The 23,198-nt window shown below is 46.8% G+C and overlaps 1 protein-coding gene across 1 annotated transcript; it reads left to right on the forward strand.

Moving 5' to 3' along the window:
* The first annotated feature begins 10,351 nt into the window (after positions 1 to 10,351).
* On the forward strand, positions 10,352 to 23,161 carry col1a1b (collagen, type I, alpha 1b). The gene is made up of 51 exons (XM_057058091.1): positions 10,352 to 10,576; positions 11,761 to 11,955; positions 12,408 to 12,433; positions 12,599 to 12,616; positions 13,186 to 13,287; positions 13,369 to 13,440; positions 13,527 to 13,571; positions 13,702 to 13,755; positions 13,872 to 13,925; positions 14,045 to 14,098; positions 14,187 to 14,240; positions 14,337 to 14,390; positions 14,480 to 14,524; positions 14,613 to 14,666; positions 14,753 to 14,797; positions 14,888 to 14,941; positions 15,448 to 15,546; positions 15,641 to 15,685; positions 15,788 to 15,886; positions 15,974 to 16,027; positions 16,109 to 16,216; positions 16,455 to 16,508; positions 16,604 to 16,702; positions 16,788 to 16,841; positions 16,934 to 17,032; positions 17,169 to 17,222; positions 17,327 to 17,380; positions 17,468 to 17,521; positions 17,615 to 17,668; positions 17,775 to 17,819; positions 17,908 to 18,006; positions 18,174 to 18,281; positions 18,371 to 18,478; positions 18,934 to 18,987; positions 19,114 to 19,167; positions 19,257 to 19,364; positions 19,460 to 19,513; positions 19,602 to 19,655; positions 19,737 to 19,898; positions 19,992 to 20,099; positions 20,186 to 20,293; positions 20,408 to 20,461; positions 20,585 to 20,692; positions 20,773 to 20,826; positions 20,922 to 21,029; positions 21,150 to 21,203; positions 21,292 to 21,399; positions 21,626 to 21,908; positions 21,995 to 22,185; positions 22,274 to 22,516; positions 22,608 to 23,161. Exons 1-51 carry the CDS (start codon positions 10,495 to 10,497, stop codon positions 22,752 to 22,754), a joined length of 4,347 nt encoding a protein of 1,448 aa, XP_056914071.1. The 5' UTR covers positions 10,352 to 10,494; the 3' UTR covers positions 22,755 to 23,161.
* The last annotated feature ends 37 nt before the right edge of the window (positions 23,162 to 23,198 follow it).

The following is a 23,198-nucleotide window of genomic DNA, read 5'->3' on the forward strand; positions in this document are numbered from 1 at the left end:
TGAGGGAGCGTGAGAGGTGTGCGGATTGGGGAATTATCGCCTCTGATTGGCTGAGCTTCACGATTTCCTGATGAAAAAATGGCATCATCACACCATTAATCTGCTTTTTGGTTAACTTGTGGTTCACCAACAGGTTCCAATTCCCCCAGGTGCATCTTAAGTGTAGTCTTGTAGAGTCAGTGGGGGTTTGTGGGGTCAGAGAAAGGCATATCCTGCCTCAGATGTGGGCGGTCACTGCCATTATCAGTTTAAGTATAACCAGTAAACCCAGTCTGTGGCACACGGAGGCTGGAAAGTGCTCACTTGATGACACAATAAAGCAAATTCAGGGATTTGAGAAAATTATTCTCTGGTTGGAACTTTCAATTCTTTAGTTGTTCAACCGAGTCCATCTGTTTGGAGCGAAAGCTGGTTCACCTCACTGGAAAGATGAGTCTCCGCCCCCCCAAAAGGTGTTTTACCTTTATGATAAACACCTTAAACAAATCGATTATATTATAGAAACTGTGAAAAGCGACTGTGGGTCCGTGGAGTCAAAAGGCCACTGCAGCATCATAAGAAGCGTATTTAGTCAAATGGGCCGGCACATCCTTCCAGTTCTCTCCTCTGTGGTCGACTCTTACTTGTTTTTTGGGCTCAACACTGTTTCTGTTCCTCCTCTTTGCATCACGGCCAAGTATACTCCCCGTGTTGATGTGGCAGGCCTGGGAAATGAAAAACTGATACTTCATGTCAGGCGAAGGAGGGCCCCTCCTCTCTCTCTTTGCATGCAAACGTGGACAGAAAAGAAAAAAATAGGGGGCTATTGTGAGTCTGTACAATGACACCGACTGCCAGAATTAACGAATGGCCAGTGGACGTTAGCGAACATCTGGCCCGTACGTGTGGGTTAAGCTTTAGGATATTTGCACCTACAGACTGTAGCAACATTAAAACACAAATGTTGCTTCATTTTCTCATTGTGGGCAAAGACTGGACCCACTGTCCCCCAGATGTTTCCACCATTTGGTTATGGACATGATCAATAGCCGCTCTGGTTTCCATCGGCAGCTCGATGGGCCAAGGGAAAGAAGGAAGGTCTGATGAGCTTCAGGGCCTCAGCGCCAGTGAACAAGCGCTCCCTGACTTTCCATGATGTGATGTGGAGAGAGTGAGCGCAGCCCAGACGTTCTGCCTTCATTCCAGAGCAGAGCTGAACGCAAACCAGGGAGGGACGGCACCTTAATCTAAATATGGCCAAGTCCCTGGAACCAATGGGAGCCTGCGCGGCCACGGCACCCGCCCACCTCCAACTCAGCCTAAACCCAACCAGTTCTTATTGTTAAACATGTGACGTGGAGCACTAAAAGCTGCTGATTCTTCTCAGCATCCCCGTCGCTTCCTGCCACAGTGTGTTTTATTCTTCTTTACCTGAGAGTCTGTGTCCTCCCTCCCACCCCGTGACGGTGCTACTACTAACGTACATTCTACTAGGAACCTTTGTCTTAACCTGCTTAGTTCTTACAGCTGTTCATAATACTGTATAGAAGTACAGTTCCTGCCTTTGCCATCGCTCCATCGTGGCTCCGACGTGGATTCCTGAACCCAAACTCATGTTCTGATTTCAGCTGAATTCTCACAGTGTGCACCAGGCCTTCCTTAAATGTTCCCCAGTTGGAGCACAGTTCCCATCCCCCCCCCCAAAAAAATGAAAGGAGCTGCCAGGGTCACATAAATTGTGTTTCTCCTCCTCACCAACAGAAGGCGTTTCACATTCTCACATCTGGTGGGATTCAGTTCTGTAAATCCTGCTTTTCTCATCAACGGGGAGACTTTGTGGTATCTAACTAATAATTAAAAACACAACATACCTGGGTAAGCATGTGCACTTCAGCCCCTCTCGGAGCCCGATTACCTGCTCACCGTGCACGTATGGAAAAGCTGGAGGCCACTTATATAGGCAGAAGTTTGTGGTTTACACATCCTGCATCACCTCCTGTGTGAAGCTATATAAAATCTGGCTCTTTGTTAATCCACTCTATGCTGCTCATTAGATCAGGAATAACAGACTTCATAATGGAGTCGGGTCACTGGGGAGTCTGACACCAGTTCAGAACCACCTGTACTTCTGTCAGTGAATAATGGGGCAGATGGGTTCTTGACCATGTCGTCACGTTTCGATCGGGTCCAGATCGATGCTGAAGATTAACAAAGGTCATTTTTAAAGGGCTGCCCGGAGGAGTAAATGAGCTGCAGTTTGCTAACGAGGTGAACGAGGTTTAAGAGGTGAAAACTGTGCAGGAGTAAACTGGATTTTAAATACCTACATGCTGTCTTTACTATGTCACACATTGATTTGAACGAGCTAGATGTAGAAACCCAGAACTTTCTGGTTCCCTGGCACCTGCAGCAACATGAAGGAGGTGCTGGCAAACTTCCCATAAAGTTTTGTTCTTTGATCCATAATTAATAATGATGTTTCACAACATTCAAACACTTTTACAATGCATCTTCAATCTGGAATTACAAGTGTAGACGCTGAAAATCCATCACAGGTTTGGCAATGTTTGATCCGGCGACAGCATCCACATTCAAAAGCATCTGGTTTTGTCCCTCGCTGGCGCCTTCACAGGCCGCCGCCATCGCACACGGATGCGGCTGAAAAAGAAATCAAGGACGGAGGCGGGCGGTGGGAGACGGCAGCGTTGGGGGAAATGTCAGTCGATGTTGCGACCTGGGCCGGAGCGCACACAGGGCTGTTCTGTGAGGAGAGCTCACGGAGCCGTGGCTGGTTTCCTCAGGTCAGTCGGTTGGAGACCAGCAGAATCCAACAGTGGGTAAATGCCAAAATCAAAGAAGTGTATTGTATTTTGACACGCTCGAGACTTCAAGACGTCCCACGTTTCTACTTTTAGTCTATAATTGAACTACTTATTTTAGCACTGGCAGGATCAGACAGAGAAGACACAACAGTCTCTGTCTGTCTGTCTGTCTGTCTGTCTGTCTGTCTGTCTGTCTGTCTGTCTCTGTCTGTCTGTCTGTCTGTCTGTCTGTCTGTCCTCTCCTCTCTCTTTTTCCTTTCTTCTCCTCATCTTCTCTTGTTGACTCATCCAGGCAGGAGACCAGGAATAATAGGAGACAGGAAAGCAAACTACAGTGGCCGAGCGGCGCTGCCAAGAACCTAGCCCAATGGCCTTTTTCCTTCGTTCTATAACCCTCTAATTTGGCATTTATTTTAAGACGAGAGTTTATTGAGCTCCCAGTTCAGTGCGAGAAAGTCTGGGACTCGCTCCTCGCTTTCCCTCAGCGAACCCAGGAAAACCAGTTTCACTGCAGTTTAGTTTTCATCATCAATTTTAACCTCTAAGGACGGGAATAAAGCACACGCTGTATTGTTAAATGAGGAATTTCAGGGGGCGATGCAGCACCTGAGGCACTAATCTGGCCTCACATCAAGAAGGTTCTGGGTTCAATTCCCTTTACCGCCTTTAAACAGTTTTCCTGCTGCAACAATGTTTTGGCCTCTTCCCACGGACCAAAACCATGCAAAGCAGGTTGTTGCCATTAGCTTGAGACTAAATTGCCCATAGGTGTGAAGACTACAGGAGCCCAGTGGACTGCTGACCTGGCCTGGGTGTGTTCCTGCCTCCCTCATGGTGATGGCTGGGCAACCCAGTCACCCTGACTGGGAATAAGTGGCAGTTAACAGAATTACTCTTGTGAAAATGGGCGGATACGTGCGCGTGTTGGCTGGTTTGACGACGCTTCCAGGTGTTGTTGGAACCACCTACACGTGAAGATGAGGAGAATGCAGTTAAAAATTACAGTTCTTGCCTTTAATGACGGCAGAGGCTTTGGCGGGGGCCCAGCCCTGACCCTCACTCTCACTGCAGGTGGGAGGAGACGTCATGTGAGTCGACATTTCACTTAATCGGTCGACTTTTTCATGGAGATCACACAAGACCCAATCTCCTGGCCCAAAGCCACAGCACCAGAATGGGTCAGAGTGGGTCTAAATCTCACTATATGAAGGGAATTTCGAAAGCCGTCAGCCGTGCTTCCTCCCACATCTGAAAGCCGTTATCCCTGCTTTTTCAGAGCGACACGGAAGGCACGTATAAAGCTTGACTCCTCCTCCCGCAGCCGTCGCTCCTGAACATGTGGCTGGCACTAGAGTAGCTCATCAAGCACGATGATTCCTCTGAGGCCTCGTGGAGGGATCGGCGATCACTAAATAAAGCACCACCCTGAGCTAGACCTGCAAACACTGGGAAGTCAAAAAACAGTTACACTTTCACTGGGATGGTGCAGCGAGACAGGAAAAGATGACTCCTGCTAATGCAAGTAATTATGCAAAGAGGAAGGCCAAGCATGGAAAAGGGGAAATACAGGCGCTTATCAGCCTGCTGGATCACGACTGTTTACTTGAGCAAAATCTTAAATCACTGGCTCCCAAGGTAATTTAGCTAAAATGTTAAATGCTGCAGAAACACACACACTGCAAGCACAAACTGCTGCGAGCTCTGATGGCAGACGTTAGGAGGACGGCGTCCGTCCTGCCGCAGCTTTGTCTGCCAGAACAATGACAGGACTGGACAGAGGAAGGATTTAACGTGGCATCCGTGTCCACAGGGAGGAGGACTGAGGAGAAGAAGATGGCGGCTGTGGCCATTTAAATAGTCTGGGTTGCGTACACTCCCTCAGCTGAACACAGGGTTAAGACGAGTCTTTTTCGACCATGCTGGATGTTAAGGGAGGGGAAACAGACCGCACTGCATTCTTCTCTATTGAGGTCACTTTTTTTCTTCTACTCTGAAGAACTGATCTGAAGCACTCAGCAAACTTTGGGCTGAAACTGCCGGAGCACTCCGGGATCTGGTGCACATGCTCACAAGTGACACGACCTACTGACGTTCCCAATGCTCCACTCTCACCAAAGCATGAATCATTAGAAATATGTGCAAAAAACATTCAGAAATCTGAGCAAAGGCTCATTAGGCAGCATCGGTTTCTAATTACGACAAGTGATGCACAGCTGATCGCTGTTTATGGTAAATAATAAAAATATCATACCATATTTACTGCAAGAATGCATTAAAATACAGATTATTTGGCACAGAACACATCTAGGTTGCTTTATTTTTTATTTCTTCGATGCCCTGCACCCAACAACAGCACAGACGTGGGCCTGACTGAGCGTTCTCACCAGTTTGGTCTGAGTGCACGTTTCTGATGTGCTGGAGCGCTGAAGAGTCATTTCACTGCAACAACACTTGACAATGGCTTTCACAGATCTGTTGATCTGAAGTCACCTGCCTGCCTGTTTTATTTTCTGCTTCTGCCAGTAGAAACTTCCAGGTTGGACAGTTCGACATTTGCTTCTGCTCCAAGCATATTGAGAGTAAATCTTGTACGTTGCTGACTGCCAAGGCTGCGATAACATGCTGTCTCGGGACACCTCGGGCGGATTCGCATGGCTCGGGGGCAAACATTTACTGTGCTTAACCATGATGTCAGGTGGAGTTTACCAGTGTTGTCAGGTTTATATTTAACACCAGCATCACAGATGCACAGCTCCTCCAACAACAGCAAAGAATGAAGCTACATAGAGACATTAAACCTACATAGAGACATTAAACCTACACAGAGACATTAAAGAACCTACATAGAGACAATAAGATTTTGCTAGCCTTCAACGGCAAGTTGAAACTGGGATGTTGCTAATTTCACTTCAGCGACTGAGGGGAGAGTATGAGTCATCCAGCAGATGGGATTTTTTCCCCTTAAACTCTGACTGGTTCTGTATTTCCATTTCCAGTCTCTTAGTTTAGGTTTAGCTGCTGACTTTTCTCCATTTCTTTGCTCAGTATACTGTCATAGTAGCTTTTTCTTTTATAAAACTCCCACCTACTCATCTCTCTCTTTGTTTCTCTCCTTTTTTCTGCCCTGCCTCCCTCTTTCCCCCTGTTTTGCTCACATGTGAGGACCTCCGCAGGCTGCAGTATTTATGAGAGCTTATGGAGGGGTGGGAGGCAGCGGGAGTAACAACATTTCCAGACGGGATCTCTGAGCTCATTCTCCCCATTCTTTCCTTGAAAATGTGCACTCTGATGGTCACAATTTAGCCCCAAATCATTGCAATTTGAAACTGTTTATGAGTAAAAGGTTCAAGGTTGTGAAAATATTTACCATGAGCTATGTCGGATGAATGCAAAAAGACAAATCTTTAAAAGGAGTTTCTTTTATTAGTCCTTTCTTTGATAATGTAAAAGTGTCAACTTCAGATTTTAAAGGCAAGGCCCAACAATGAGGTCTGGACTACGTTTCCCAGATGTTAGACTGGAGTCAGACCACCCTGCAGAGCCTGCAGAAAAATGTTAAAACTAAAAACAATGCCCGGTTGCAGTTAGCTTTAGAAGCTGCATCAATGAGCAAATATCAAATCCGATCATTCCAAATATGTCCCAAATCCCACTGGATTTATTCTGGGTTTTTTTTTTAGGCTGTGGGGGGAGTGAAACATGACACTGATGAGTGTGATGGGGCGCTTTTGTCTCTTCTTTGGCCTCTGAAGTTGTGCTAACACGTAGCCTAAATGCCTGTGAACACGTCTGCAACGTGTCGACTGTCTTTGTTTCTATTGTCGGACCAAAAAAAACCTCTTTCGCTAAACTTCTCCGTGTCCAGTTCACTCGGTCTGTCTCTTTAGTTTCCCCTGTTTTTAGTGGTGTCGTGTTCACCAGCAGCCTTGCACATTATCTTTAGTTGGGGAAGGATCCAGTCATACTTTCCATTCTCTCTCTCTCTCTCTCTGACCGTGCTAGTGAGAGGAAGAAGAGCAGGCAGGGAGAACGGAGAGGGCGGGATGGAGCTGCAGGAGTTGGGGGCTGGGAAATGAGAAGAAAACCAGACCACGAAAAAAGAAGAAAAAGTTGAAAATCAGAAGTGTAGGAGAAAGAAAGCAGCAGCAGCAGCAGTGCCGCTCTGAACCACCTGGACACCACGGCTCTTGGCTCAGCCGGGACTCTGTCCTGTCACAGGGAAGCTCATGTGTCTCCGAGGGTGACGCTCAGTGGGAGCCTGCTTGTCTCTGGGCCGCCATTTTCAGAGACAGTTTGTGATATTGAACTAATTCCCTATCATTAAGATTCTCTGTGTATGAAGGGGCTGGTCCAAAGCCCCCCCACCCCAGTTCCATCTCTTCAGGGAAGGAAGGGGGGGGGGGGTCAGTTGAAAGAATGAAGGTACTGATGTGGGTCATACAAGATCTAAATGGATCCACTTTGGTTTCCAGTCAGCAACGCTGCAGAATCTGATCATAGAATCAAGATTAAGTATATTAATTGGACCTGTCACTTCTGGTCAGGCTCCAGATTCACATGCGTTGGTGTCAACAGACCTCAGGAGGTCGGGAACAGGTTTTGGTATGACCTGGTATGTGGAGCTGAAGCTGCACCGCATGACCGATTTATAGTTAACATCTTAAGATCAAAAACAATTGACCCTTGATCCGGATCGTGCCCGTATCCACAGATCACCCTTGATCTTTCTCTATACTCAGCAGTATTGATATATACATCTGGTTATTGGCGCCAGGGAATTTTCTGCTGATGGTTTGAATCCCACTGAAGCATTTGCCTCTATTTCGGCTAAAAATGTGCCATTTGTTGGCCCGGTTACGACTCACTCGAGTTGGCGTTGGAGAGGGTGGGCATTATTAGCTAAATGTGCACATATAATTTGGAGAAGCCTTCAGATAAGCAGTACTGGAGTTGCTATACTTTTGTAGTAACAGTTATTTACAGAAGAATTTAAAGACATGCTGCACAATGATGAGGTTATATTTGCCTTGGAGTACAATCCTCCTAATCCTACCCTGTAATTTCTCAGAAGCAGGTGGTTTTGCAGTGGGAATCTCTGAAAACAAAGCACTTAATGTGTGCAACAGCTGCCCATATTTGATAAATCTACATAATAATAATGGGGTTTTTTAAACAACATATAACATTGGCCTTGGGAGCAAGACACTGAAGGTCTAAAAGGCAAATACAAAAGCCCTTCGGATCTTTGAATGAGTTGGAAGCAGATGAGCCTCCAGGCAGTGAAAGAGAGGGAGACAGAGAGAAGGTCGGCTTTGCAGCGAAAGCAAGTAGAAACACGTGGACAGAGGGAGGCAGATGCTCCGTGTTGCTGGCTGTTTGCTGGGGAATTTAAAGATCTGGGCTCTTTACTGACTGTGTCTCTGCCTGCTCTCTCCCTCTTAATGTACAAAATAATGAACGAGGTGTGAAATGCTGCTAATAAAACATAGAACCTCTCTACTTCTGTTTTGTAAACCTCTCTGTCTATCGTTTCCTTGAAGAGAACTCCTACGTGGCTCTCATCCGCTGGAGAACGGGGGACTGCAGTGACTTTCTGCACACCTTCCCACAACCTGTAACAACGTTGGCTCCTGCACACTTGTGAGCTGCCAGTAACAAACTTGGAATTTCCTCTGCGGAATCTTCATGGCTGCAATTCAGTGATTTTTCTTCTCTTACAGAAACATCGTGTTTGGTCCGGACGGAGTTTAAAGCACTCATAGCTAATGGAGGTTCTTTACGCCACATGCAGCATATAGAAAACGCTACAGCAATGGAAGAGTATTTGCTGCTCGAGTCTTTCGGAGAGATTCCTCCCAAACCACCAGCCTGAACTTTGGGAGACTCGACCCACAAAAGAAATGTATTATATATTGCAGCAACTCCAAACACCAGAAAATTACAACTTCTATTTTAGCAATGTCCTGTGAGCTTCGGCTTCATTCAACTCGTGGATATTCACTCCAATGGGCTGTTCAGGAAGTTCCACTAATGTATTTTACACATTCACAACAGAGGGGAGGCTAAACTTTACAGCGACAGATATTGGAAATGTCACCACTTCCCTACTTTTATCGCACTCAAACCAACCAAAAAGCTACAATATTTTGCACTTTTTTAACCAGTTTCTTCACTCCCTTCAGTCTCTTTTCCAAGGAACTATCTTTATAGCTATCTTGGTGTGCAGGTGTGCACACAATTGTCAAGTAAAGCTTTAACAATGCACAAGAAATTGACTGTGGTCATGTGACATATAACCCTTTATAAAAGGTTTTCCAGTTGTTGCATGAATCATATTGCTTCTTTATCATGTGAATGTTTCAATAGTTATCAAGGTCAGTGTTCATCATGATTTTTTGTATCCTTCCATTCACACTAAAACTGCCCAGTCTACAGTTATTCCCATCCTTAATACATCTGTGCAAATATATAGAATTCATTTGACATAATTCTTAAGTCCAATGTGTCAAAATGGGACCTTATTCTGGAGGGAAAGAGAGACAGAGAGAGGGAGGGAAGACGGCAGGGAGGTCAGATTGGACCATACTGTATTTGTAAAAGCTGCAACGTGTCCATGGTGTAACCAGACTGCTTTGTGGATCTGCCAGCTTTTCTTCTCTCTCTCCATCCCCCTCTGCTCGTCTCCAGCATCATCGTGTCATAAGTGTGCCTCTTTGGGTGGAGGTGGAAGTGAACCCGAGCTGAATTACATGCCTTGAAACACATTCACATTGGATTCTGGGTTATCTTAAAAGATAGCAAAGCAGAGGAATTGTATTTTTAAATTGAGTTCTACTCATATGGGGAAAGGAGGAGCCAGAGTTTTTAATAAATATTGAAAAACAAGACTATTTTTGACTAAATTCACATGTAAACATGGTTGTGGCTGTTTTGGATGGAACATAATTATGTCCTTCTATAGAAGGAGCAAAATAAAACAAAGAGTGGTGATTATGGTACATTCAGACTTCAAGGTATAGCTTGTAATTACTCTCGATTAGTGTGCTGGCTAGACTCCGCGCACTTAGAGAACCTCAAATGTGCAGTTTGATTCGCTCTCCGTGCGTAAAATGCGCACTGGTCGTCCCAGCAGGCACGTTTCATAACACAGAAAATGCTTCCTGCGCTACTCAGACATAACCGATCCTCAATGACTCTACATTAATTCAAGATCACGGTGTCAAACGTGTCTTCTCTGTCAGGATCATCCAGCGTCCCGAGGAGTAAAAGTCAGCTCGGCGCGCAGCGTTTGCATGCTGAAAAGATAAAACGCCCCAGCAGAAATCCACGGACACCCAGTTGATAAAACATGTCTGTGCGGCGCAGAGAGCCGTGGTGTAACTGAAGAGTGTTCTCATCGTCCACGTTTGAGTTGAAACGTGAACTATTTTGACATGTTTTAAGACCTCCCCTCACTCTGATGAAGGAGGGACTCCGACATGAACATGCACCAGCGATCTGGTGCGCGCAGCACCTCCCCAATTTTCTTGGCATATAAAAGCCAACCTAACTCATTTGTTTAGGCAGTAGGGAGTTTCTGCTAGGGTCTGGATTGGAGTTATACACAGACCGGACCCTACCGTATATGAGTGGTGTCTGAGGAGAAAAAGAGGATTCCCCAGCCGCAAAGAATCTACATGTCTAATATTTAGACATGTTCAGCTTTGTGGATATTCGGTTAGCGCTGTTGCTCAGCGCAGCAGTACTTTTGGTCAGAGGTCAAGGCGAGGATGATAGTAAGTATCACTTTCAAACATTGATTTGAGTTGTTTTGGGGCTGTGGCGCCCTCAGGATGGGCAGAGACTGCTGGGATGCTGAGCGGTTTGCTGGAACAGCGCGTCCTCTGAGGGATAACCGACTCCGGCTGCACGCCAGATTTTGACTGTTGTTGCACAAAGAGGAGTTTTTCCTGGGTTTTCTGGAGGTTTAAAGGCGTGTAGGAATGTATAAATCTGTATTGTTGGCTGCTATCACCGATGTGCCAGATGTGCGTCTGCGCGCTGGTGCGCAGACCTCAGGGGAGCAGCTGCGTCTTGTCAGATGCGCAGAGGACGCTGGGTTCAAAGGGGGCTGCTGCGCCGTCCAGACATTAAAACGATTAAGGGCAGCCCCCTTACTTTGGAAAATAGTTGCTAACTTTTTAAACAGTATTCTAGTCACCGTTGGAGTGCCAAACTTCGTTTAAGGTTATTTAGAGGTATCACTTTTGCTTTAAATAATGTTCTGGGTGATTAAAACGATTTTCCCCCAACTAACTTTACGTAAAACTGGTTATTTGGGGGAGAAAGCACAAATGGAAAAAATCTTTTGTCTGACGTCGACAGTAAAATAGTCTAGACATCAATTCATCGCCACTCAAAGGGTGCGGAATAGCTCGATTCTTCGGTTAACAGCGCCTCCCGCTGGTGACTAATGGTAGCGCGCATCCTTATTCACACCCCCCACCTCCAAGGCCCAACCACACACCCATCCATGAACCCAAAATTTGATTAGGTCCAGTGTCTTTTTGCAATCATTGTCATCCAAATGAGTTATACTAAAGCTTCACATAACTCATATCAGACCAATATTAATCAAATTCCAATTAAATAACTTCTTCACTTGAATAAACCTTCAAAATGCTGTTAGAACGTTGCAGGATGAAACAGCCAAAAGGCAAAAGCAGCGCAGACCTCAGCTGTAGCTGTCACGATTGCAAAAAAAACAGAGCTTGAGAAAACCTCTGCAATCCAAAAATTGAGTGGAACCGTTTTTTAGGAACTCGCTCGTGCAGCTCTTCACGGTTTATCCAGACTTTACAAGAACCTATTTTGTCTTTTTCTCATTCCAACCATGAATTTGGCAGTTTTGCTCAGCATTTCATGCATGTTCGACGCACAGTTGACACCCAGCGGACTGACAGCTGTTTTCTCCTGCCAGGCACATTCGGCAGCTGCACATTAGAGGGACAGTTGTACAACGACAAGGATGTATGGAAACCCGAGCCCTGCCAGATCTGCGTCTGCGACAGTGGAACCGTCATGTGCGACGAGGTGATCTGTGAGGACACATCTGAGTGCGCCGACCCCATCATCCCAGAGGGAGAGTGCTGCCCTATCTGTCCTGATGCTGAGGGTACCTCCGACCTCCTTCTCTTCACCCACTTTTGCGGTTTTCTTAGGCTTGAGGCGCCACCTAGTGCCACCCACCTCTTTTCTGACCATCCGCGCCTCACTGGCCATGAATGGACCTAAGGGCGCTATGCCTGCCTGCCCGCAAGAGGATTTTAGGAGAGAAAATAATCATTTTGGATTTACCTTTTGCCCATCTCGTTTACATTTCCATAATCGGTGGATTATACCGGCTCTTGGCACGGCACTGCAAGGGTGCATCAGACCTGCACACCTCGCGATCATTTCACGGCAGATGCTGTGCAGATTGGTTCAATTTGCTTTGAAATCTAGTTTTATTGGAAAGCATCAGTCAGACCTGTCCCAAGTGCCTTTAATCCCACAAATGTCCAGATTTATGACCATGCGTCTCAGTTTATGTCCACTAGGTGTTGACATTTTCCTTCTTTTTCGTAGGTACCCAGGGCCCAGTAGATGAGGAGGTACATTGCCCTTTCATTTTCTCTTAGAACATATTTTAGTAGATGGGATATTCTCCATCTTGGTGTTATCCTGTTTTGTTTTGTTTTTTTGCACATATGTATTCTATACAATGCACAGAAATTCACAATATGCCCTAACGTCCATTTTTTCCCATCCATCCACAGCCAACAATGGGAGAGAAGGTGGGTTGACTCACTAACTCACTTGTTTTCTTCTTTATGCATGTGAGGCCTTTTAGGATGTAGTGGATAAGATAAATGCAGACAAGAACATACTTTTCTTTTTTCCAGTAACACACACCCCCACACACAAGAGATGAGTTTTATCCTATCAGAACGTGTCATAGTTTTGGTGACCCAGTTCTAACGTTAGCATGTAGCTATAGCTGCCACTGTCTGAACCACCAGTCACCCACTAAGACACATGTACAATACTGATTATTTTGGTGATTGGGACCTTAAAAGTACACGTTAAAGCTACGTTGACACAGCTAATGCTAATTATTGATAATTAGGTCAGAAGTTGGCAGATCATCAACAGGACAAAGGTCAAGTCATTTCGTTTGGTCTGTTGTTGGAGATATCAATTAACTAATTTTAACAGAAATAAAAATAGAAGATACGAAGACAATAATAAACAAAAGAAGCTGATCTTGTTTATTTTCCAGCATATTTGTTGAAATCAGGTTTGCCCTGCGGCTGTAGCATCACTGCTTTAAAATAACAGCATTGCGTCCTCCTCGACTCCACAGGGCCCCACTGGTCCCGCTGGTCCCCCTGGCAGAGATGGACTTGATGGACAGCCTGGACCTGCCGGCCCACCTGGACCCCCTGGCCCCCCTGGCCTTGGCGGAGTAAGTTCATTATTTTCCTCAGCAAACCGGATGATTTGTCCAAAATGCCGTAACTCTAATCCTTCATCCTTCCTCCCACAGAACTTCTCTCCTCAAATGGGCTATGTAGACCACACTAAATCTGGCGGAGGCCCTGCCGTTCCCGGCCCAATGGTAACATCCCATCATTGTCACTGAGCATGCTGAGATGACCGTGTTCCCTTACAGACTCTTGACCTGTTTCTTACCACCATCAACAGGGTCCCATGGGTTCTCGTGGTTCTCCTGGACCCCCTGGATCTTCTGTAAGTTGGACAAAATTCCCTCTTCTTTTTTGAAATGATTAAAAGTTGATGTTTTGTGTCACAGATAGAAGACGATGAAACACCAAACATGATGTCATGTTAATCTGTGCCTCTTTGTATTGTCCACCAGGGTCCTCAGGGTTTCACTGGACCCGCTGGAGAGCCTGGTGAGCCCGGATCTCCTGTGAGTATTATTTTGAATTCTTTTGGGTTGTTCTTCATTTACTCTCTGTTCCACTTCCTGTTCTCTTAACCCACTGACACAAATCTCAATCTAAAGAGCTGTTTTGGTTTTGTTAGGGTCCCATGGGTCCTCGTGGTCCCGCTGGCCCCCCTGGAAAGAACGGAGATGATGTAAGAAATTCACTGATCACCACACTTCCTTTTTAATAGGGGATTGAGTTAATTCTAACAAAATCTTTGAGTTTTTTCCTGTGTGATGTCACTTTATGATTTGCCTTCGTCTGAAATAGGGTGAGGCCGGCAAGTCTGGTCGCCCAGGTGAGCGTGGAGTTGCTGGTACCCCGGTGAGTGACCGCTCCTCTGCATCTTCTAAGAAAGTCCAACTGAAACTCCTGCAAACCCGACTGACGTTGATCTCCTGTTTTCTTCCAGGGAGCTCGCGGAATCCCCGGAACCGCCGGACTGCCCGGCATCAAGGGACACAGAGTGAGTCTGGGGGGGGGATCTTTTTAGGTGGCAGAATTTGGCGTTTCCCCCTGTTGCTGTTGACGACCCCGGGATACTGATTGATTTTGTGTGCAGGGATTCAGCGGTCTGGATGGAGCTAAGGGAGACAGCGGACCAGCTGGTCCCAAGGTAGAAGAGCATAACACTCTGCACCAGTCTGTCTCACCAAAACCCACACAAACCAGTCTGCAGCACCTTAACTCTCTCTCTGTTCCCAGGGAGAGCCTGGTATCAACGGGGAGAACGGCATCCCCGGATCTATGGTATGTTTTAGTGTCTCCATCTGTTCACCAGCAAGCAACAATATCTAAAAGCGCCAGAACTAAGAGTGGTTTTCTGTGGTCTTGGTAGGGTGCTCGTGGTCTTCCTGGTGAGAGAGGCCGCCCTGGAGCTCCTGGCCCCGCTGTAAGAACCGCCGTGCACTTCTTCAAACCTTGACTGTTACTAATCCACGCTCAGCGCTTTAACCCCCCCCCCCCCCTCTTTTGCAGGGCGCCCGTGGTAACGATGGCAACTCCGGCCCCTCTGGACCCCCTGTAAGTTCATCACACCTTTTTAGGACTATTGATGTTTCTTTCTCTAGTGGAGCAAAACTGCACAGCTATAACGGTGTCTGTGTCATTTAGGGACCTACTGGACCTGCTGGCCCCCCTGGATTCCCCGGTGGTGCTGGTGCTAAGGTAAACACCCCAGAGCATTATTCTATTTCCCAAAATGAAAAGCATTCCATTATATTGCTTATGGACCACCAATAAATAGTTAACATTTGAAATAGGAGTAATAGCAAAGTATTATGTAATATATAAAAATGGCAGCAACACGAAAAAGCCACCATCAATAATAAGTTAAATGATGATGCTGCTGTGAAGTTTTCGTTTTTAACTATTAACTAAAGCAAATTTACAAGCAGGATGAAAATTCAATAATGAACCAACTGGAATTGTCTACAAACGTGTTTTAAGTTTTCAAATGACAATGAATCACTGCAGCCACCAGAGGCCAGACGACCCCCCCCCTCCCCAATGACACCAGTATCCCCCACCCCCCTTCCCAGTACCCAGCAAAAAAACTTCATTTCATTAATGTGTTGTTTCAGAAACTGGAAACTGTTTATGACATTTTTTTGACTCATAAATATGCTACAATATTCAGCCCCCCCTGACGTGCTGCTACTTTCCTCCTGCAGGGAGAGACTGGCCCCCAGGGAGGCCGTGGTAGTGATGGACCTGCAGGATCCCGCGGTGAGCCTGGTAACCCAGGACCCGCTGGAGCTGCTGGAGCTGCTGTGAGTAGATACTGGACATTTCTGTGCTTACAAACCAGATTTGCATGTTTTCACCTGTAACTATGGATTTTGAACATTGCATTTTTCTCAACAGGGTGTCCCTGGATCTGATGGCTCTCCTGGTGCTAAGGGAGCTCCTGTAGGTATTCCACCCATGGGTCACTTTTATTCTTCTTGAAATCTGCACATGAATTGTTCTGAAAACCTTCCCTCCTTTTCTTCCTCCTCCTCTCTCCAACAGGGTGCTGCTGGTATTGCTGGTTCTCCTGGTTTCCCTGGTAGCCGTGGTCCTGCTGGAGCTCAGGGTGCCGTCGGTGCTCCTGGTCCCAAGGGTAACAATGTGAGTAGATGAGTGACTGTTTAGCTGTGAGTATCGGTGCTCATTCTTCTGGCAATCAAATTAAAATAAGCCTGTTTCTGCCAACAGGGTGACCCTGGTCCCTCCGGTCCCAAGGGAGAGCCTGGTGTCAAGGGAGAGCCTGTAAGTTTCAAAATACTTCATTTAGCAATCTATATGATTAGGACAATGGAGTGTTTATAATGATTTAACTTCTTTTCCCAGGGCCCTGTTGGAGTTCAGGGACTCGCTGGACCTTCTGGTGAGGAAGGAAAGAGAGGACCCCGTGGAGAGCCTGGTGGTGGTGGACCCCGTGGACCCCCTGGAGAGCGTGTATGTTAGCTTCTCTGTGACTTCATCCCCTGCTTGATACTATAAATTGAACCGCTACATGTAGCAGCTAAGTGTCCATGCTAAGGCTAATGCTAACACTTGATGCCCCAGGAGTATTATATATCTGCAATGCCTTCTGCAAAGTTCAAGTATGCACTATTCCCAGGGGGATTTAGCCCTGACGTTTGGGTACCCACACCACAGTTTCTGAGTATTGTTGTGTCTGCCTCTGCACTAGGGTGCCCCTGGTGGTCGTGGTTTCCCTGGTGGTGATGGAGCTGCTGGTGGCAAGGTGAGTAAAAAATTTATTGATATGAGAGGTTAAAATCGATTGTACCGCTTTATGAGTGGTATTTTTTATCTGGATCCTCTTATCTTGTTTGACAGGGTGCCCCTGGTGAGCGTGGTTCCCCTGGCCCAGCTGGACCTCAGGGAGCTACCGGTGAGTCTGGAAACCCTGGCGCTCCTGGTGCACCCGGATCCAAGGTGGGTTATGCAACATATTTCTTTTCAAGGGTAACCTTTTGGTGATGGAGGTGATGTGTGCATTGACTTAATCTTTCTTCTCCAGGGTGTGACTGGTAGCCCTGGTAGCGCTGGCCCCGACGGAAAAGCTGGACCTGCTGTAAGTTGCGTTCCCACAGACGATAATGTTCGGTTATGAGATCTAACTAGTCTGAGTTACAACAATTTTCTCTTCTTCTCTCATGATTGTAGGGTGTCCCTGGACAAGATGGACGCTCTGGACCTCCTGGACCTGGTGGACCCAGAGGACAGCCTGGAGTCATGGGATTCCCTGGACCTAAGGGCACTGCTGTGAGCAATAAACCCATTCATTTTGTCCAAAATGCCAAGATAACATTTGTATTTGAATAGTAATTCAGAATTGTTTAGATACCCGCTGCCCTACTTCAAATGAAGGATCAACATTTTCCATGTGCTTTCTTGGCAGGGTGAGCCCGGTAAGGTTGGTGAGAGAGGTGCCGATGGTGCTGCTGGCGCTGTTGTGAGTATTGGTTTTATAATAGTACTCATTTTTCTGTATATTGGGCTTTTATTTATATCAAACATGTAGTAAATAGTTGTTGAGTGGTTTGCTTTTGTGCATAGGGTGCTCCTGGTAAGGATGGAGATGCTGGTGCTCCCGGACCTGCTGGTGTTGCTGTATGTATCACACTAGCATCAAGTTAGCATTTTTTGAGGGGGAGGATTAGACGTTGTTTGAATTGGCTTTTGTCTCTTCCTGTTTAGGGACCCGCAGGAGAGAAGGGAGAGCAAGGACCTGCTGGACCTCCTGGATTCCAGGCAAGCCTTAGGAGTGATGATTGTGTTATCCTAAATTTTCTTGGATTTTTCCACATGTTGATCATGTGATCTTCTCCTTGCTTTGATATGCAGGGTCTCCCTGGACCCCAAGGTGCTACTGGTGAGACTGGCAAGCCTGGTGAGCAGGTAAAGAATTGCAGCACCTTGTCAAATCCTTTTAATATAACTCAATGTTGGTATGTTTACGAGTTATGTCTGTGGTAACCACTTCACTTTTGTTTTTATAATTCAGGGTGTTGGTGGTGAGGTTGGACCCCCTGGACCATCTGGACCAAGAGTGAGTGTCTTTTGCTTTTATATTTCCCATTCACAGCACTTCTGTGGGTATTAATAATAATGATTGATGCATTTCTCCTCAATGATAGGGAGACAGAGGTTTCCCTGGTGAGCGTGGTGCTCCTGGTGCTGCTGGCCCAACTGGACCCCGTGGATCTCCTGGCCCCTCTGGCAACGATGGACCCAAGGTATGTTCGTTCATCTCCCAGCAAACAGTGGAAACTGAAATTCACCATAGATCTCGAAGGTTTTTATGCAATGCTTTACCACAAAGAGACTTTTGGGTCACAACACGTAAGGGAGTGATTGGTCTCATGCAGTGGACATTAATGTGATTATTTCCACTTGTGCGCAGGGAGAGCCTGGTGCCGCTGGTGCCCCCGGTGGTGTCGGAGGCCCTGGAATGCAGGGTATGCCTGGTGAGCGTGGAGCAGCTGGTCTTCCCGGTGCAAAGGGAGAGAGAGTAAGTATTTCCACCGGTCCAATATGGCTCCCGATTCAACTTTACTCATCCCAATCACCATTCAGCCTAAAATGATCTTTTCTATTTAGGGAGAGGCCGGTGCTAAGGGAGGTGATGGTGCAGCTGGTAAAGACGGCAGCCGTGGTATGACTGGTCCTATGGGAGCCCCTGGACCCTCTGGTGCTCAGGGTGAGAAGGTGAGTGTCCACTGGGACTACAAAAATAAGCAATGCTGGTTCTAACAGCACCACCACTCAAAATATTACATGTTTAAAATGTGATCTACAGCAGCACAGTTATAGCAAGAAGAGTCTGTAGCAGCCTTTCCCTGTGAAGTTTAGACATTCTCCATCTGTTTCCCCCAGGTTCTTCAGTTTCTTGCTAAAGTCTAAAAACATCCACTTTGGGTTCATTGGAGACTCTAAATTAGCCCTCGGTTTGTGTGTGTTTGAGACTAGATTATGTGTTGGAGAACCCCTCCAGGGTGTATTTCTGCCTCTTGTCTTGAGACCGCTGGGTCAAAAATAAGACCGCAATAAGTTGTTTTCTGCTATCAATTGATTCCTTGTTGGTTTTTCTTGCTTCAAGTTTCAGCTTCACAGCACCCTTTTCTTTTGTGTCTACATCGAACTAACCTTTTGTTTGCTTTCAGGGTGAGCCTGGCCCCGTTGGAGTTGCTGGACCCACTGGTCCTCGTGGTGCCCCTGTAAGTTCTTTCAATATCTTTTGTCATAGTTGCTTTGTCACTTTCAGAATACCTTTGTTCTTCTGTAGATGACATCCTATCCAGGATGTGGCTGGTAAATTTCAGTGGTTCGCTTTGCTTTAACAGGGTGATCGTGGAGAGGCTGGACCTGCTGGACCTGCTGGCTTTGCTGGACCTCCTGTAAGAATCTCTTCTTGTTTTCAAACAAGCCTGCGTGATGGTAAAGCAAGATGCACTGAACTGTTCCGTCTCTTGCACACCAATTTAAGGGTGCTGATGGTCAGCCTGGTGCCAAGGGAGAGAGTGGTGAAACTGGACCCAAGGGAGATGCTGGTCCCCCTGGACCCACTGGACCTGCTGGTTCCTCTGGTCCTCAGGTCAGTTGTAAAACACGTTAGGAAACATTTATCACAGTGTATCAAAAATAAATCTCTGTACCTCCATTTTTATTCATCATTTTTTTTGTCAACAGGGCCCCTCTGGTCCTTCTGGACCCAAAGGTGCTACTGGTGGTGCTGGAGCTCCTGTAAGTGTTCTATCATCACGTGAGGACTGTAAAAATTGCAAGACATTGGTAGAGTTCTGTAAAGTTTTGTTTCTGTCATTGGTTGTAGGGTGCTACTGGTTTCCCTGGACCTGCTGGCAGAGTTGGACCCCCAGGCCCAGCTGTAAGTTTCAGTTCAAACCCATGACCTCTAGGTTGCTTTCCCATCCTTCAGCAAACAAAATGTCTCTGATTCTCTGTGCAGGGAGTTGCTGGACCCCCTGGACCCGTTGGAGCCGTCGGCAAAGATGGCGCAAGAGGAGCTCGTGGTGAGACTGGTCCTGCCGGTCGCCCCGGTGAGGCTGGTGCCGTTGGTGCCCCCGGACCTTCTGGAGAGAAGGGATCTCCTGGTGCTGATGGTGCACCTGTGAGTGCCCACTTTGATTTTGCATCATTTGCACTGGAATGATCTCTTCCGTTGCGTTCATGTACCAAACATCTGCTGTGTCATCTTGCCCAGGGCCCTGCTGGTATCTCTGGACCCCAAGGTATTGGTGGACAGCGCGGTACCGTCGGTATCCCAGGTCAGCGTGGAGAGCGTGGATTCCCTGGTCTGGCTGGACCAGCTGTGAGTATACACAGAGAGTCGATGGGGATGATAACATTTTATTCTGTCTTCATGCAAAGAGTTGACCTCTCTATTTCATTCTTTAGGGTGAGCCTGGAAAGCAGGGATCTTCTGGACCTGTTGGTGAGCGTGGACCCCCTGGACCTGCTGGACCCCCTGGACTGAGCGGTGCCCCCGGAGAGCCTGGTCGTGAGGTATGAGGCCTCCGCCACTTTGGTGATCGTTGGTGGTCACATTATGTATCTGTAGAATGACTTCCTTGTAGTGAACCTGTGATTGTCTTTGACCCTCTTCACTGCTCTTTGCAGGGATCAAGTGGTCACGATGGTGCCCCTGGCCGCGATGGAGCTTCTGGCCCCAAGGTAACACTCATACATGTACCAGAATATTTACTGTTGTTTTTTGTACGGATCCTTTCATGTGTAGTCCAGGAAGTAGACCTTCAATTGAAGCTGTTTAAACTCAATTAAATTTTCCTCCTATAGGGAGACCGTGGTGAGAGTGGTGTTGCTGGACCTCCTGGACCCCCTGGTGCTCCTGGAGCCCCTGGAGCTGTTGGCCCCTCTGGAAAGACTGGTGACCGTGGAGAGGCCGTAAGTGACCTTCATGTATTAAAATAAAGTCTGTTAACATTCCAGAAAACCTCTGATTGTGTTATCTGTTGTATCCTCAGGGTCCCGCTGGTCCTGCTGGCCCATCTGGTCCTGCTGGTGTCCGTGGACCTGCTGTATGTTCGCTACATGCGTCAATCACACATAAAAACATGATTTTGACGTATTACTGCAGAACGAAGTAGGCTGAAATATTATTATCTCTACCCAGGGTCCTGCTGGAGCTAAGGGAGACAGAGGAGAGGCTGGTGAGGCTGGAGAGAGAGGACACAAGGGACACAGAGGATTCTCTGGCATGAGCGGTCTGCCCGGACCTGCTGTAAGTAGCTCTTGGTTCAAAATAAAGTACAAATATTTGTAGATGACTACGAAGCCGTATTGAAACATGTTTTTTCTTTAGCGTGTAGTAATTGTAAAATACATTTTGGTCTGCCTGTAGGGTTCCCATGGAGAGAGAGGACCTGCTGGTGCCTCTGGACCTGCTGGACCTAGAGTATGTCCATCTGATTACCAGATAGTCAAGACATTCACATTGATCAGAATCACATGTATTAAAAATGACATGTGATCTTGCACTGTAGGGACCTGCTGGATCCAGTGGTTCTCCTGGTAAGGATGGCATGAACGGTCTGCCTGGACCTATGGGACCCCCTGGACCTCGTGGTCGCAACGGAGAGATGGGCCCTGCTGTAAGTTACAATTCTTTGAATAATTTGAATTGAGAGTCCTCACTTTTGTGCAAATAATCAGTGAAAACAGAAAACTTGAGAATTTGCAGCAGATTTTTTTTAACATTTTGTGTGCAGTTTTCAAAATTAAATTACATTTATTTATTATATTCCTAACAGACAGAACAGATTTTTTGTTAGACACCTTAAATGTACGTACAATTGGTAAACACCTGCTCTGCTCCAGGGTGCCCCTGGACTTCCCGGACCCCCTGGACCCCCTGGAGCTCCCGGTGGTGGATTCGACTTCATCAGCCAGCCTATTCAGGAGAAGGCTCCCGATCCCCTCCGTGGAGGCTACTACCGCGCTGACGACCCCAACATGATGCACGACCGTGACATGGAGGTTGACACCACCCTCAAGACCCTGACTCAGAAGGTCGAGAAGATCCGCAGCCCCGACGGTACCCAGAAGAGCCCCGCTCGCATGTGCCGCGACCTGAGGATGTGCCACCCTGAGTGGAAGAGCGGTGAGTGGACCCTGAATATATCAGACTTACTGCAACAAAGACAAAAATTGTGCTGGTTTGGGCTGATTTATATTGTTCTCTTTCAGGAATGTACTGGGTCGACCCCAACCAGGGATCTACTCTGGATGCCATCAAGGTCCACTGCAACATGGAGACCGGCGAGACTTGCATCTACCCCAGCGACTCTAGCATCCCCATGAAGAACTGGTACCTCAGCAAGAACATGAAAGAGAAGAAGCACGTCTGGTTCAGCGAGTCCATGACCGGTGGATTCCAGGTGAGAAGTCCGAAAAACAGACTAAAACCGGCCTCCTGACTCCACAGACGTTTGCTCAAGTGCGGTTCTCCTTTCCCCACCGTTACAGTTCCAGTACGGCATGGCTGGAGCTGATTCCGACGATGTCAACATCCAGATGACCTTCATGCGCCTGATGAGCAACCAGGCCTCTCAGAACATCACATACCACTGCAAGAACAGCATCGCCTACATGGACTCCACCACCGGAAACCTGAAGAAGGCCCTGCTGCTCCAGGGATCCAACGACGTCGAGATCAGAGCCGAGGGCAACAGCCGCTTCACATACAGCGTCAGCGAGGACGGCTGCACGGTGAGTTTTCTCCACACTTGCAAATCAGGATTCGGCCAGCCGAGAGTTTAGTCCCCATGTTGTTAAACGAGTCTCATTTCTGTTCCTACAGTCACACACTGGCTCATGGGGCAAGACAGTCATTGACTACAAGACATCTAAAACATCCCGCCTGCCCATCATTGACATTGCTCCTATGGATGTTGGTGCACCTGATCAGGAGTTTGGCGTTGAAGTTGGCCCTGTCTGCTTCTTGTAAAAATGAAAGAAATATGGACATGACGTTGTTGTTTTTTTTTTCTAGCAGTCATCTCTAAAACCTTTTTTCCTTTGCATTTTCAAACTCATTCGGCTGACATTGGTCCACATGCTTAAAACCACTCCTCCGAAGACGGTGTTCCAACCATTTTTTTGGGACTGCTATCACAAAAAAAGCAAAAAAAATCCAACCAGAAGGACACTTTAAAAAGAAACTATTGTTTCCACTGGCAACAAGAAAATAATATATGCTTGTGTAAAATTTCCCCCTGGAAATTTAGGAAAAAAAAGAAAGAGATCCACAATTCAACACAGGTGACTTTGCCATTTTCTACCACTGCGGAAGGACATTGAAAACAACAAATGATATGTACCATTTTCCTGGTGTTAAATAAATTGTAAAAAGTGTGAAGTGTCTTCTTGTTCTAAATGAATGGGAAACAAT

The sequence above is a fragment of the Takifugu flavidus genome, chromosome 1 (assembly GCF_003711565.1).
Source record: "Takifugu flavidus isolate HTHZ2018 chromosome 1, ASM371156v2, whole genome shotgun sequence".
Lineage (NCBI taxonomy): Eukaryota > Metazoa > Chordata > Actinopteri > Tetraodontiformes > Tetraodontidae > Takifugu > Takifugu flavidus.

Coding starts and splice junctions, on each gene's coding strand:
- col1a1b (XM_057058091.1), top strand. CDS start 10,495: ATGTTCAGCTTTGTGGATATTCGGTTAGCGCTGTTGCTCAGCGCAGCA. Junction 10,577..11,760: donor AGGTCAAGGCGAGGATGATA/GTAAGTATCACT, acceptor TTCTCCTGCCAG/GCACATTCGGCAGCTGCACA. Junction 21,400..21,625: donor ACGGAGAGATGGGCCCTGCT/GTAAGTTACAAT, acceptor GCTCTGCTCCAG/GGTGCCCCTGGACTTCCCGG.